This window comes from Clupea harengus, chromosome 14 (assembly GCF_900700415.2).
Source record: "Clupea harengus chromosome 14, Ch_v2.0.2, whole genome shotgun sequence".
In the NCBI taxonomy this organism is placed as follows: Eukaryota; Metazoa; Chordata; class Actinopteri; order Clupeiformes; family Clupeidae; genus Clupea; species Clupea harengus.
This window is the reverse complement of record NC_045165.1, coordinates 25,445,696-25,460,700: the sequence shown is the minus strand read 5'-3', so window position 1 is coordinate 25,460,700 and position 15,005 is coordinate 25,445,696. Positions and strand designations below refer to the sequence as shown.

Genomic DNA, 15,005 nt, shown 5'->3' with positions numbered 1-15,005 from the left:
TATGTTTGAAGTTACAAAGTAAGAGCTTTTATTGTGCAGTGAATTGACATCATTATTATGAAAACCTGCCTAATCAAGATGCAGGTGAATGAAGGGCAGCCTGTTTGGTTTTCAACTGCCAAACCTGTTCTTCAGGATAAACAAAAGACAGGCTAACCCCTCACCAGCAATTATCACACTTCACCATGTGAACATGCTAAAAAACACACCACTGGACGGTGAAATGAAGCAGGGCACCTAAACCATTTCTTCAAAGCCGTATGGTATGTTATGGACACATTTTCACACGAATACTTTTCAGAAAAATCCATTGTTACTGGTTTCAAAGATTTATACATGTATTATTTACTAATAGTACATATTTGTGGCATGTATTTAAACTTAAGTTTAATTACATTTGTTAACAGGTACTAAAGAAGAATGTACTGAAGGCAAAGTTATGATTTCAATTTCTTTGTCCCAAGTGAATCCTCATCACAATGACTAAACCATCAAACTACCGGAGGCCCAAGTGTTTACAATGTGTGGATGTGCGACAAATGAACAGCACTGAGGAAACATACCTCCAACACAGACTGAACCACCTTTGCCTCCGGCAGACACTGATTCTCAAACTGTTGCAGCAGGACATTAACTCCCTGATGCAAGAGCACCAGAAACTACTACACGTCCGGGTCTGTGAGCCTATTGCCACTGTTGACAACACTATGAGGGAAATCTTGGAAAATCGAAACGGGAAGAAAGTTGCATGGCATCGCCACTACACTCAGTCAGCACCTCCTGGAAGAGGTCTGGTCTCTGGAAAAGTAGTTTCTCAGGGCGACACAGATGCTGTAGTCAAATCGCAGAGTTCACACCCAGCTCCAACCCTGTCCCACGTCCAGCAGAGAGAGTCAGAAGATGCTGGCATTCTGTCCTTAGTGCAGCTGAGGGATATGGCTTGCATCAACAGCATCTCTGAGAGAAAGCTGGCCAGCCAGAGAGAGTGGCAGAGGCAGGAGAGAGAGCGGCTCAAGCAGATACAGAGGGAAACGCTAAGGCAAAAAATACACGCCTTTTTGAAGACCCTCGACAATGTCTGAGTAAGTTGTACTAAATTAACTGATGAAACAGTATAGTAGGTACTTTTAAACAATTAGCCGATTAATTAATCTACCTGCCTTGCCGTTTCACCTAATCAGCTACCATGTGACTATGTGGTGTGTGGTCAGATCTCTGGGTTGGACTAGCCTCCAAATAAAGTTCTGCAGGTGTAGTACAATATAGTAAATAAAAGGGTGAGAAAAGGTCCTAGTTTAACTGGGTCTGCGAGCTCTGGGCTAAGGTCTACAAGATCTGCCCCTGGTTCCTCAGGGCCAGCAGGACTCTGTGGGGTGGAACCTCCAGAAACAGAGACTTGGCCTCCTTCCATTGTGGTTCATCAGGCAGTGATTTGTCTGTAAGAAACCAACATAATCCAAGTTATCAAATCAGGGATTCATTTTTTGTACTGAAGTAAACATATAATAAAATAATAATAATAAATACAATGAGTCTCATCATAGATTTCTTATTGATTGACTGTTACTTGAACATGTTAAGTTGCATTAGGGTTGGTGGTGAAAGACATTTTTACTGTTTAATCAAGTGCTGTTAGAAGAGCATTCAGGTCTTGAAACTGATGTATGACAACCTTACATGAGCCAGCAGAACCCATGTGCTTTTGATTACAAATAATTTTCATTGGTCCAACATCCCAATCCTAAAAGCATCATCGAGTTGACTAGTTAACTACCAACAGACTTGCCCTGTAATGTAAGAGTAAAAGCTGAAATACCTAGTGAACAACCTACTAGTTGAAAAAACTAGTTTCCTACAAAAACATAAAAAAATTAAAAAAATAAAAAATTCATAATGTGGGTTTGTGGAACTGATATTTGAAACCCTCACCAGAAGACTCCAAGGTAACCCGGGTGGGCAGAGCTTTGATCGGGTCCCCATACCGCAATGACAGAAGCATGGCCGTCTCCTCCTCTCCTGGAATCTTGCACATCAGCACCAGCACCGAGCACAGAGGGTTGGTCTCCATCACACTTACAGTCTCCACTTGTTCCTAAGGGGCGAGGGGGAGAAAAAATGCAGCATGATGTATACACAACCATGTACTGGAACCAGAAGGGTTATGGTTATAGTATTGAGCAGACCCTTTTGTCGATAGCGGCTTACAAAACATTTAAAATGAATGAATGCTCATCAATCCACATGCATGATTTTTAGCAAACATTTTATGTTGACACCTATAAGCAATCGGGAGGTGCAGGATGTGCCCTCTCAGCTGGCATTATAAAGTGTTCCGCTATGAAAACCAAAATGGGAAGAGACACTTCTCACTATAGAAATTATAACATGGGTAACACAAAAGCTAGCCAGAACCCTTCTTCTTTAATCCAAATAACCAAACCCCCTTTCCATACCTTGATGAGTCTGAGCTGATATAAACGGCTGGCCAGACCACTGACGTGCTCTCTGAGTGTGTGAAGAAAGGCAGGCAGGTCAGTCTCGAGGTTCTCTTGAGCCAAGTTCTTCAGTGGGATGGAAGGTGGGATGTCATGACGGTGGATACGCACGCCCCGCGTTAGGTCCAGCTCCAAGTGGTAGGTGTCCAGGTAAGTGTCCTCATATTCAGTGCTTAAGGAATAGCAAACCCGCCTGCCCGAATCTATCTCCACTACCTCATACCCACCTGAAAAGGAAAGAAAAGTAAGTCACAGAAAGCCTCAATATGTGCTAATCAATGGCCCATTTTAAGACATGGGAATTGTCTTAGTGTACAGACCATATAGCTATCAGCTACAGAGCTAATGTCTTCAGGTAAAGTTGTAAAAAAATCATTCTCAGTGCATTACTGTGAAGTGTAATTAAGATTAGCATGCAAAGTGGGGTGTAATATGAGTACATAGGTGACAAAGGTGAGTGTATGCCCTGCAATGATATTGTTTGACATTGTGAGCCTTCAGGGGGATTTGTTGAGACGGCGACTGTCTGTATGTTACCAATGAGGTGATGGGCCCTGAGCGTGTCCTTCAATTGGGTGCGTCGAGCCATCAGTAGCGGTAAGGTGTGTTGGGAACTCTTGGCTCCATTTTCTTCTCCATTACTATCTGGAGAAATCCCTTCATCCAGAGCGGCCTTTGCCTCCTACAAATATTAATATCGTATAATAATGTATAAACACAAGCATACGGTAGGTGTTTTGAAACTGGACCAATAAGTCAACACAATATACTGAGAAATATAGACTAAAAGAGATAAGATGCTATTTTTGTCAGTGGTTTTATTGAATTCACCATTTGCCTTTGTCAACTCGCGTCACTCTACTTCACCTTGATTCTCTGGACTTCAACTTTGAGTTTGTTTCTTTGCATTCGGAGAGTTAACACTCTGCAGTTCAACTGATGTAGTCTGTCCTTCTTCAGTAATTCCTCTGGATCTCGACTGTGAAAACCAAGAGCTCCCATCTCTAACCTCTGCAAGCAACTTAACACGTCTATTGGAAAGAGAGACCATTGAGGCAATTCAATGTTATTAACCAGTCAGTAAGCACTAAACGACTAGGGCGACTACTGTTCACGTTCATTTGCGATGCTAGCCAACTCGCCGACTGAATTTTCCAGTAATTTGGGACCAGTTACTTACTGTGATCTCTTGCCTCCTCCATGACTTCAGATCCGACACTGGTACAGATAAAGTTATCTGATAAAGTTGTCCTTTATCAGTTTCTGACCGTTCCTAATGTTGACTTTCTTCATTTGTTGGCTAGGTAACGTTACAGATGGTCATCAACCGCTAACAAAACGTACCTAATCTTAGTCCTCCAACTAGTATCTTCTCCTTTTGTCTAGTTCAAAACAACGGATGCTTTTCGCTAACGTTAAACCGTGGCTACTAAAAGTTGCAAGCAAAATAAATGGTAAGACGTTAAGTAACAGAATAGAATAGCTGATGATGTAGTATGACAGCTAACGTTACTTTCCGAGTGCGGATGTCTGCAGTTATCTTAAATTCCGCGCGTAGCCTTTGAAACCGGAAGGAAGGATTTTATTTAACATGCGAATGGTACACTTCGAGAGCATCAGTGCTTCCACATACTTGCGCATGGGAAAAGTAGAGGGCACCTGAAAACATCGGAAATACACTAACAAGCACGTTGTAGTAGAACGTCATCGGATGATACCGATGATAGATAGGTTTGCTTGTGTCTTAATTTTTTATTTATTTTTTAGTTACGGTGGTACTATGCCAAGTGTCTAAATTGTACTTGCTCACATTTGCACTGTTTTAACATGCAATGTGCCCCCTAGTTTCACGTGAACTACGTACGAAGACCAATATCCTAGTGTTGATTTTTAATGTAACGTTACAAATTAAGGCACGCCCCGTGATGAAGCGGCGATTTCAGGCTTGTTGCCACATGGCTATGACTGGGATGAAGCGTTGTGGTTGTAAGTTTTTGGCAAAGGCGTCCACCTGTTCAAAGAGCTCCAAACTAAGATCGTGAACGTATGAAACCTGAGGTAGGCTACATCGATTAAACAGATCTAGTGTGTTATGATCCCAGTATGACTTTAGATATATTGTGATCAGGTAACTTAAAGTTAGGCTAAGGTTAACTGAAGTAACTAATAGGCTACTGCCTAGTAGACTCTAAAATGACAAGTTCATTATGTGTGGCTTCTTTTCAAACAAAAGTTCCCATTAAGTTAGAATTTAACGCATTCTAATGACCTGGCGTGTGCTTTCTTTGAAATCTGAAAGTCATTTGCATTAAGCACTAGCTTTTGGATCTCATCGTAGTCCCGTAGGTATGCAGGGTAAAGGTGAAGTGACAGAGCGCCTGGACTGGACTGGGCTTGGTGAACTTCTAGTGCTTGTATTGCATCTTTTGGCACATGGTTAGGGGGCTTAAACTAATCTGCAGTTACGTACATTTGCCAGGTCTTTAGTGTTGAACATGATTTTCCTCGTGACCTACTCATTACAGTCTTTGTTTCAGATAACGAGGGCCTGTTGGCCCCTAATGGATGTGTGAGACAGACAATCTTCTACAAGTCAATCTTCCATAATTCTAAACGTCACCCATAACCTGGCATGATGGAGGCACTGGGGACTAAGCACTTCTCTTTAGTAGATTTTATTGTGTTCGGGATGCTACTGGCGATCTCTGTGGCCATTGGCTTGTACCATGCTCTCTCTGGGGGGCGCCAACGTACCACTCAAGAGTTTCTGATGGCAGACCGAAGCATGAGCAGCCTGCCGCTTGCCTTGTCGCTCATGGCAACCTTCCAATCAGCCGTGGCCATTGTAGGAACGCCTGCTGAGATCTTCAATAATGGCACCCAGTACTGGTTCATTGGCTGTGCCTACATACCGGGCCTGCTCATCCCAGCTCGCATCTTCATCCCTGTCTTCTACCGCCTCCACCTAAACAGTGTCTATCAGGTACCCCTCCTGAGCAGCCCCTATCAAAAATATCAAAGTGCTAATCAGAGCTGACTAGAGAACACCTATACTAAGTTTTAGTTTAACATTTTATCTGTGACGCATTGCTTTTTTTTTTAGTATCTTGAGCTTCGCTTCAGTAAGACGGTACGGATCTGTGGCACAGTCACCTTCATCTTTCAGATGGTGAGCTCTAAGTGGTTACCACACAAGCACTATGTCTACTAATCCAATTATTATGTTAGACTCTGAGAGGAAATAAGTCGTGCTTTGTTATTCCTTGTTGCAGGTTTCTTTGAATCTGACCTGCCTCTTTTAAAAAAAAACATTTTCACTTCCTTCACCATTCTCTTTCTGTCCCCCTCTCTATAGGTAATATATATGGGCGTGGGTATCTACACGCCTGCTCTTGCTCTTAATGCTGGTACTTTTCCTTTGGTTATCTATCATTATCTGTTTTTGCTTTTGGATGTTGATTTATCAATGACAATCCACCTTGTTTAATCCATTGTATTGTAAATGCCCGTCTAGTCACTGGATTTCACCTTTGGGGAGCCGTGCTGGCGACTGGACTGGTCTGCACTGTCTACACAACACTGGTATGTACGTCATAAGCAATGATGTGGAGCTACTGTATCAATGACGTTTTGACAGGGATGTTATCCTCCTTATGCCTCTGCAGGGAGGACTGAAGGCAGTGATCTGGGCAGACGTGTTCCAGACTCTAGTGATGTTTGCAGGGCAGTTCGCTGTCATTGCTGTAGGAATACATCAGGCTGGGGGTCCGGCTGAGGTCTGGAGGAAGGCCAGGGATGGTGGCCGCATCTCAGGAATTGAGTGAGTGTGGGACTGATGTGTGTGGAAGGAGCATGGTACAGGTGCAGTAGGCAAAACAGAAGCATTGTGCTAGCACTGTTTCACTATACAGTTCCTGAATTCTCAGCCAGTTATACAGTAGTAGATTGTAACGAGAGAAGAGAAATATGCAATAGTAGTACATGGTAAAAAGGAACACATGACACACTCCTAATATTTGATAAGATCATTGGAATATAACACATTGTATGCAGCTAATAATTATACTAGCACCTAGATGAGAAATCACTGATCTGTCAAAACCATCAATTGTGCAGTTCAAATCCGGCTCAAAACTTAAAAGTTACAAATGTTCCCAAAAAAACTTAAAAGTTACAAATGTTGATGCCATCACACGTCAGAATTCCTGTCGATATAATTGGCTTAAAATGTGAACAAAGCCCACAAAGGCCTCCCTGCTACTGTGGCCTCCTGTGAGTGCATACATTGCAAATAACACCTCTTCTCGACTCCTCCCTTGGATGTTGCGCCATTTGCTTCTCTGATGAAAGAGGAACTTCTCAGATCCTGAAGGTCCAGTCAGACTTGTTGGTTGGCTTGCACCGCTAGGTTGGCCTCATCTCTTGTCATCAAGTGAATCATGTGCTATGACTCCATAAAACCAATAGTCCTCCATCTCTTTCCCCCAGTTTGAATCCAGACCCCACCCAAAGACATACGTTCTGGACGCTGGCGGTCGGGGGGGTGTTCCTGATGCTGGCCCTGTATGGTGTGAACCAGGCACAGGTGCAGCGCTACCTCAGTTCACGCACCGAGAAGGAGGCCATTATGTAAGACACATCTGACACTCAGGAGAGGCACGTTGACACCACTGAAACACATAAAGATAGGCATCCACAACATTTCGATTTGGGCCGTGTTTGTACTATAACAATTTTGCTCTGGCATGTTTGAGTTTTGAGATATTGTAAGTACGATTCTATTTCAGGCAATGATCAAGATTTCTTGCACCTCACATTGAATGTATCTGTCGATAAGAATAATAATACGTAAGAATAAACACACACACATATATATATATATATATATATATATATATATATATATATATATATAACAATACTATATATACACCTTATAATATACAAGACCTTATTACACCTTAACCATTCAGTACGTGGTTTTATTTCATTTCTTGGGGCATCAACTTCAGAAGCACCCATGAGCACACACGTGTGTACACACCCACCCAACCTCACAGCATCCCTGTCTCTGTATGATCTCAGGTCCTGCTACCTGGTGTTCCCCTGTCTACAGCTGTCTCTGGCACTAAGTTGTATGATCGGTCTGGTTATGTTTGCCTGCTACAAGGAAGACAATCCCTTACAGAAAAAGGTTATCTCCTCCCGAGACCAGGTTAGTTGCCCGCCGCTCTGGGTGAGTGCTGTACGATCAGGTAGAACTGGCTGGACTGGAGGCCATGGTGTGGTCAGTCTCTCTTACCAGAGTTTTCTCTGTCAGTTTCTCATGCTCTTGAGATGAACTGTGATGACCAGTTGTTGTTGTTTTTTCAGATGTTTTTTTTTTGTTTTCTGAGAGAACTAGAGTTTTGATTTGTGTTTTGCAGATGGTGCTTTACTTTGTGATGGATATGCTGCAGGACTTTCCTGGCTTGCCGGGTCTATTTGTGGCATGTTTGTTTAGTGCATCCTTGAGGTAGGTTCTGCTCTGTCTGTTCGTCCTCCATTTGCATGGATAAGACCTTTGTGGTCAAGCCCAGAACATTACGAACAAATGAACCAGTGAGTCAGTGAAGCCTCAAATGAATGGCCACAGCTGCCAGTTTTCTGATGAGCAGTATTTCAAGTTTATGATGCGACTGAAATGCTATACCAGCTTACCAGCCTCAGAGCAGAACAGGATTAGATTAGATTAGATTCAACTTTATTGTCATTGCAGAGTACAAGTACTGGGGCAACGAAATGCAGTTAGCATCTAACCAGAAGTGCAAAATCAGAAGAGTGCAGAGTATGTGCAAAGTGGTAATATAAAAATAGATAAATATAATATATACAGTATGGTATAAGACATAAGTAATATGAACAGTAAGCAGCAATAGTGGGGGTTAGTGCAGATGTGATATAGATATATGATATAGATATACAGTATGTAAAGTGCAGGTGAAGTACAGGTGAAAGTGGCAGTAGAAGTTATAAATGAGGTAGGAGACATAAGATATAAGTACGGTGAATATGGATATGGACAACAATTTTAAATAAATAGATATAAACAAATGAACAGTTTTAGTGGAAATGTTCAGGATGCTTGTGAACTGGAAGTATCTAGATAGCTGAATACAGAGGAAGAATTTCCTGTAACCTTGATCAAATGTGTTGGTTGAGCTAAAATGAAATAACCATGTAGTCCTTCATTGATACAATGATCCCTAGTCAGTTACTAAGGTCAGCTTTCAGCCATGACAGTTTTCTGTCAGTTTTCAGTTGTCAGATTGCATTGAATATTTTAAGCTTTGATTCAGTGCACAGTTCCACTTTGATGCTCTGGAGGCTTCAGCCTTGCTAGAATGATTCAAGGCTTTTTCTTGGACAAATGGAGAAGCTAAATGAACAGATCTAAATGTACAGTGTTCTCTTTCGACAGCACCATATCTTCTGCCTTCAACTCCCTAGCAACAGTGACCATGGAGGACCTGATCAAACCCAATTTCCCAATGGAAGAGTCCAAGGCAACTCTGATCTCCAAGCTGCTCGGTGAGTTTGGGACTTTGGCAAGCTGTGAGGTAACCGGTAGCAGTTGCAAATCAGAGACATTTTGAACAGAGATGTTATGTGACTAACAGACTTTAGATGTGTCTGAAGCATGTCTGCATGTTTTCTGTTTCACCTCTAGCACTCGTATATGGGTTATTGTGTCTTGCCATGGCATACGTTGTCCACATATTGCACAGCTCTGTTCTGGAGGTAAGGATTCCCGGAGAATATCAATAGAATGTCCCTCCGTCCCTCACCAATTTAGATCAATTGAGAGCCATTGTTCTGCTCATATTGTTTCTGATCATTAGACTTGTACCAATGACTTCTGTTCTTCCTTACAGGCTGCACTCAGTATCTTTGGGATGGTGGGAGGTCCGCTGCTGGGTGTGTTCTGTCTGGGCCTCTTCTTCTCCTCAGCCAACAGCACAGTAAGTATCCCACAGAGGAGGATGGACAGTTGTATGCAAAAGTTTGGGCATTACAGACACACAACATTGAAGAATGGCACTTTCTTATGCTGTGTTGTTTGTTAAGTTATGAACCCAAAAAGATTCAATGTTTTACAGTAATTGTGGTCTGCAAAGTGTGGACACTCTACTAAGTCAGCAGTTAGTTAAACCTCTTTTGGCAGATGTCAAAGACAGCTAAAAGTCTTTTTATTCTTGCAGATCACTTCCAAGTTCTAAGACATATTTAGGATGTCTTGCATGCACATTATGTTTAAGATCTACCTACACATTTTCAGTCATGCTTAAGTTTAGGGACTGTAGGCCAACATTCCAAAAGCTATTGTTTGCATTTCTTTAAGTACTTTGTGGTGTATTTTGAGGTATACTTTAAATCATTGTCCTATTGTAGAGACGAACATCTTGTAGGCTTCAGTATCTTGACTGACGCCATGTCATTTGCATTCTGACATTTAGAGGAATCCATTTGCCCCTTCATTTGTATGTTTCCTCTGCCACTGGCTCCGGGGAAATCCCAAAACACCCACATGCTTAACAGTGGTCAAGGGTTTCTTCTCATCAAATGCTCCTCTTTCATTCTCCAAAAACACCTTTGGTGTTTGTGGCCAAATAACACAATTTTCAACACGACTTCATCTGCTCACATTACGTATTAAAAAAATGTAGATTTGCATACTTCAGACATTAACATTTATCATGTGGTTGTTGGTAAAGTTTCTCTCTGATGACCCTTCTAGGTAGGCAATGTTTGTGCAAACAGCATTGCACAGTAGAATGGTGCACAATGGTTCACTGTTGTGAAAGTCATTACGTTTTGCCCCTCTGCCAGGGTGCCGTCACAGGTCTTGTGGTCGGTCTGGCTGTGGCCCTCTGGATTGGCATCGGGAGTTTTGTGGCCAGAAATTCAACCATCGTGCTGGAGACCAACAGCACAGAAATGCTGGATCTAGGGAATATAACCATGGGGCCAGTGACTGCTGTCGTAGAGACAATCGCACAGAAATCAAGGTGATTGCCAGGTGCATTTGCTGTATATCGATATAGTTACCTTTCCTACAGTTGATATTATTGACTAAAAGCAGTATTTCGTGCAACCAACAAACCCTCACCTTTCTGTAATCTTTATGAGCCCTCCAATGTCTTTTGTTGTCGCATTAAATGTCGCTGTTAACGCCTAATGTAAATCCTACACCTTTCTGTTTTCTTTTTATCCAACCAAGCATTCTCCAAGCACTTTACTCCCTGTCATACATGTGGTACAGTGCTCTAAATTCCACCGTAGTGGTCATCACAGGGCTCCTAGTCAGCTACATGACAGGTGAGGACCTACATCTACATCAGGCTAACACTCAATGGATCAAGTATCCCTCCCTATACATTACTATGTACATATGTCACAAAAGCGTTTCACGAGTGATGACTTCCAGGCGGAAATGTAGGTCAAAATGTGAGGCCAGCTTACCCCTACAAGATACTGGTTTGTCAGCCAAACCATGGGTTAAAGCACAGGTACACGAAATGCTCACACAGCTTCATATCTCTCCAGGTTAAATGCCCCAAACCCTGTTGTCAATGATTAACTAATGATAATATTTGTCTTTCCTCTCTGCCTTGTGTTTTCTCTCTAAGGTCCTATGGCTGAGGGGGATGTGACCCCAGGCACACTGTATCCAGTCTGGGGCAACATCCGCAGGCTTTTCAAGCTGCGAGGCTGCTATGTGCCTCCTGCACAGCACAGTGTAAGCAATGAGCATCTGAGGCCACCTCTGTGCCCACGTTGGCCAGGATGCCAGAAGCTAGTCTATATGCTTTGTCTGCCTCACTGTTATTTGTCAGCTGAACATTCATCTGCATTCATTCCCATATTGACTGTTGCCCTGTTCAGCGCAGTCTTTCTGCATTCATACTCCAGCTGGCATACTTGCTGGCTTGTTGGGACTAAACTGTTTGTACTGATAACGTATTATATTTATTGTGTACAGTTCACAAGGACAGATGATGTTCTGTAGTGGCCACTGAAATGTTTGCCTGCTTGTCTACACAGACGTCAGCCCAACAATGGCCCATAATACAAGACAAAGAGCTCAATGGTGCTGTTACCAAGACGACCGCGGAAGAGGAGGAGGAGGAGGAGCAGCAGTCATTTCTCCCTGTCACTGGCAAAGTGTTGGTGGAGCATGAGTCATCTGTGTGAAGCTAAACCAAGGCCACTCTGCCTCAGAGGAATGGTCATCAGTGGAACATCTCACCCCCCACCCCAAAGATTAACAGGTCATCATGGACATCCTGCATGCTGGATAAAAAGTCTCACATGAAACTTTTTTTTTTTTTTTACAAAAGTATTATAAGAGCCTATGATAAAAATGACCAAATCTTTGAAACGGCCTTCCATTTAAAAAAAAAAAAACAAAAAGGAGATGGTGGGCCATGGAGAGAAGATAGCATGATGACTCACTAGGTTTGGGAAAGCGGAGTCAAGTCAATCAGGAGAATCAACCCATGAAACCATTGAATCATTTGTGTTGTCTTACTAACCCTAGCTAATGGATAGGCTGGCTCAAACACAGAGAAGAACTGCCAAGTGAATGTCATTGTCAGAATGTCAGTATGCATACTTAACTGAATGTCATTTATGTGCCAACTCTCACACACACACACGCACAAGCATACGCACAAGCATAAACAGATGGACGCGACAAGGAAGCAGGAAACGTCCTCAGTCTCAAAACTGCTTTCATGTAGAGAATACACTGTATTACATCACATCTGAAGACCAAAGTTGATCAATTCATGCTATAGCCATGTCTGGATCAGATTGATTGCCATGGTGAAGCTCTCGAGCCTTTGATGTACTTTTGATGAAATTTGAAGTTAACTTATGTGATGTATGTTTCTTTTTCTTGACTCTAAACCTTGAAGTTTCTTTCATTTGAAAACGGTAGATATTTGTTAACCATGATGTTCAATTTGAAATAAATCAGCACTTTATATTGAAGAGTTTACAAGAACCAAATGGCATTGTGTGTATGTTCTGCTGGGTCATAACAGTTATCCACTGAAGAACCTCGTCTTAGTGGATATCCGAGATATTCAGAGGAAAGTCCAGGCTTAGGCCAACATTTTGTAAGTATTGTTCTTCCAACCCCCACCTTTGTTGATGATCTCCACCTAAGAAGTAGACCTAATGAGTGGAATCCATTTACTCAGTCCAGTACGGAGCATACCAGCCTGCGGGAATCTGCACCTGGCTGTCTGAGTGATGTGGTCTGAACCATCCTTCTACGTTTCAATGCAAGATGTGGCGCTTACGAGACGATGATGATGACGATGATGCCGAATCGGACTCAGATAAAGCATACATGGAAGAACGTACACATTCTGACCTATCTACTATTAAAACCATGGCTTTGCTCTACAACCTGAAAAAGCATTATAATTTTTCTAAAACACCTTGACCTGCATATCATTTATTAACTGCATTTAAAAACTAGGTTGTGTGTTTGTTCAACTCATTTGTTTTGTTTAGTTTAAAGTATTGTGCGGGGTATCTCGGAGCTCACTCGTCCTGCTGGCACAGCATGGCGGTGCCCCTGAAGACCCAGTGTACGGGGGGCAAGGAGGTGGGCAGGGACATGGCTGTGATGAAGTTGCTGGAGAGGCCTGTGGAGAACAGGTTGCCGGTGCGCTTGGAGGTGCAGTAGAGGGGGCACTCGTAGGAGAAGAGCTCCCCCTCACTGGCCGCCCTCAGCTGCTCCCCTGGCTTGGGCCGATGGGGTGGTGTGTCGTCAGGTCTCTGACAGAGATGGAGAGAGGTAGAGTTTGACTGACCTTTTGATCTTAATATGACTCATAAACTCACAGCTTTGAGATACTGGTCCAGCTCTTGTAAGTAAGCTGGCACAAACTTATTTACTTTTATTGGTTTTTCGGAACATGGGAGATGTACACAACCAGCAATCTATTTTGGGTCTGGTGTGGGACAGTTGGATCAGTATCATTAGGATTATTAGTTTCTATGGTCTTGCACTGCTGGAACCAGCAGTCAAAAATGGCACTTGAGTACCTGAGCCCAAGTCAGCAGGGTGGAGTGCTGTGGTACCTGGCAGGGCAGGAAGTGGATCTCGGGCATGGGGCAGTTCTGGAGTTCGGGCAGGACCTCCTGCAGTGTCTGGGACTCTGGGTCCCAGCTGGCGCCGTTCAGGTAGAGTCCGCACACCAGCACGCCATCCTCAGGTGGGTCCGCACCCTAGCATTGCCACATGATATTACAACTTCTATATAAGACTTCTCACTATTATTCGACTCAATGGTAGACAGTGGTACAGGGGGTAGAGGAGTCGTTTAGAAATCGGAAGGTTGCTAGTTCGATTCCCCACTCCTCTTTACCAAGTGTGTAAGTGTCCATGCCTTGAGTAAAACTTCAACTCTTAAAAGGGCACTCAACGTCCATATCCTCACTTGAGAAGCTTTCTCCTTGACCCTCTAGTCTAGATTTACATGCGAGGCCAGTCTACTCTGTCTGCCATAGTGAATGGTGTCAGGATCTTTCATATTCCATTACGTTATAAGGATTAATTGATGGTCAGCAGAGCCTTGCCTCAAACAGCAGCTTCCTCTGGAAGACCAGGCTCCAGTCAAGCGTGGCCTCTTGTATGGGTTGCACGTGATAGCTGAAGCACAGAGAATCCACCGGCAGGTTCTTCTTCCGTGCATATGTCTGCAGCACGGCTGAGAGAAACCCTGCCCAAGAGAAAGAACATCTCAGCTGACCCAGAACACAACAGAACCCTTTGGGGGATGCAGTCTAGAACCGACCACTTTTTAGTTTTGTAACTGATCTAGAATTTCTTCATACTTTCTTCATAAGATCATCAGTTGGAGTGTGTGAAAATGTAACCTTCAGCCATATTACAGTTTTTTTACATTTCAGCCACATTTAATTTTTTAGTTTTTTTCATCATTTTGACACTTGTCTCAATACCATGTACACTTTTTTTTAGAACTCTTCACACTGTGGGCTTCACAAACACACACCTGAGCACATACCTTTGATGCAAAATGCACTAAGACCACCAAAACACTTCATACTTCACCCAAAAGTGGCTCATGCTTAGGGATGGGAATCGAGAACCGGTTCTTGTTGAGAACCGGTTCCCAGTGGATCGATTCCTTAACGAGTCCACTATCGATTCCAGTGCCGTTGCGCATGCGCGATGACGTCACACGCACGCAGCCTTGTTTTGTTTAGACCGTAGCCAACATGGCGTCTAGGCAGAGGCGTTCAAAAATGTGATTATATTTCACGAGAAAATATCACCACAAGGCCACTTGCAATGCTTGCAAAACGTCTATTTCGTCAAAGGGGAGAAATACTACCAATATGCAGAAACATTTGTCCACACAGCATGCAATAACTTTGCAGAAATGTCACGTTTTCGATGCGCTACGGAGTGACGATAACCTTAATGAA

General features: G+C 43.0%; 4 protein-coding genes across 5 annotated transcripts in view; 1 reads left to right on the top strand and 3 right to left on the bottom strand.

The window, feature by feature from the left end:
* Nucleotides 1–4: 4 nt before the first annotated feature.
* cenpo (centromere protein O) lies at nucleotides 5–4,100 on the bottom strand. 2 transcript variants are annotated; one of them, XM_012822427.2, is made up of 7 exons: nucleotides 3,676–4,100; nucleotides 3,363–3,526; nucleotides 3,033–3,177; nucleotides 2,454–2,722; nucleotides 1,930–2,092; nucleotides 1,301–1,436; nucleotides 5–968 (listed from the first exon to the last, which is right to left on the bottom strand). In XM_012822427.2, exons 1-6 carry the CDS (start codon nucleotides 3,695–3,697, stop codon nucleotides 1,327–1,329), a joined length of 873 nt encoding a protein of 290 aa, XP_012677881.2. In that variant the 5' UTR covers nucleotides 3,698–4,100; the 3' UTR covers nucleotides 5–968; nucleotides 1,301–1,326. The 2 variants fall into 2 exon arrangements, with proteins under 2 accessions (XP_012677881.2, XP_042565604.1); XM_042709670.1 differs by having other exon boundaries at nucleotides 5–1,436.
* A 149-nt stretch (nucleotides 4,101–4,249) lies between these two features.
* On the top strand, nucleotides 4,250–12,543 carry slc5a6b (solute carrier family 5 member 6). Its single transcript, XM_012822421.3, has 16 exons — nucleotides 4,250–4,553; nucleotides 5,033–5,478; nucleotides 5,599–5,664; nucleotides 5,851–5,902; nucleotides 6,010–6,077; nucleotides 6,161–6,315; nucleotides 6,984–7,124; nucleotides 7,581–7,710; nucleotides 7,922–8,010; nucleotides 8,956–9,065; nucleotides 9,205–9,275; nucleotides 9,410–9,496; nucleotides 10,365–10,543; nucleotides 10,756–10,853; nucleotides 11,165–11,274; nucleotides 11,580–12,543. Exons 2-16 carry the CDS (start codon nucleotides 5,128–5,130, stop codon nucleotides 11,727–11,729), a joined length of 1,857 nt encoding a protein of 618 aa, XP_012677875.2. The 5' UTR covers nucleotides 4,250–4,553; nucleotides 5,033–5,127; the 3' UTR covers nucleotides 11,730–12,543.
* A 138-nt stretch (nucleotides 12,544–12,681) lies between these two features.
* LOC122133450 (dynein axonemal heavy chain 12-like) lies at nucleotides 12,682–13,796 on the bottom strand. The gene is made up of 2 exons (XM_042709671.1): nucleotides 13,635–13,796; nucleotides 12,682–13,328 (listed from the first exon to the last, which is right to left on the bottom strand). Exons 1-2 carry the CDS (start codon nucleotides 13,662–13,664, stop codon nucleotides 13,092–13,094), a joined length of 267 nt encoding a protein of 88 aa, XP_042565605.1. The 5' UTR covers nucleotides 13,665–13,796; the 3' UTR covers nucleotides 12,682–13,091.
* A 124-nt stretch (nucleotides 13,797–13,920) lies between these two features.
* LOC105895702 (dynein axonemal heavy chain 6) overlaps nucleotides 13,921–15,005 on the bottom strand; it is a 45,442-nt gene continuing 44,357 nt past the window's right edge. The window contains exon 83 of the mRNA XM_042709678.1: nucleotides 13,921–14,275. Within this exon, the coding sequence (XP_042565612.1) occupies nucleotides 14,118–14,275 (158 nt within the window). The 3' untranslated portion in view covers nucleotides 13,921–14,117. The remainder of the gene's footprint in view (nucleotides 14,276–15,005) is intronic.

Coding starts and splice junctions, on each gene's coding strand:
- slc5a6b (XM_012822421.3), top strand. CDS start 5,128: ATGATGGAGGCACTGGGGACTAAGCACTTCTCTTTAGTAGATTTTATT. Junction 8,011..8,955: donor TTGTTTAGTGCATCCTTGAG/GTAGGTTCTGCT, acceptor CTCTTTCGACAG/CACCATATCTTCTGCCTTCA. Junction 10,854..11,164: donor CCTAGTCAGCTACATGACAG/GTGAGGACCTAC, acceptor TTTCTCTCTAAG/GTCCTATGGCTGAGGGGGAT.
- LOC122133450 (XM_042709671.1), bottom strand. CDS start 13,664: ATGCCCGAGATCCACTTCCTGCCCTGCCAG. Junction 13,329..13,634: donor TCCACTTCCTGCCCTGCCAG/GTACCACAGCAC, acceptor CATCTCTGTCAG/AGACCTGACGACACACCACC.
- cenpo (XM_042709670.1), bottom strand. CDS start 3,697: ATGGAGGAGGCAAGAGATCACA. Junction 3,527..3,675: donor GGAGGAGGCAAGAGATCACA/GTAAGTAACTGG, acceptor TCTTTCCAATAG/ACGTGTTAAGTTGCTTGCAG. Junction 3,178..3,362: donor TTGAAGTCCAGAGAATCAAG/GTGAAGTAGAGT, acceptor TAATATTTGTAG/GAGGCAAAGGCCGCTCTGGA.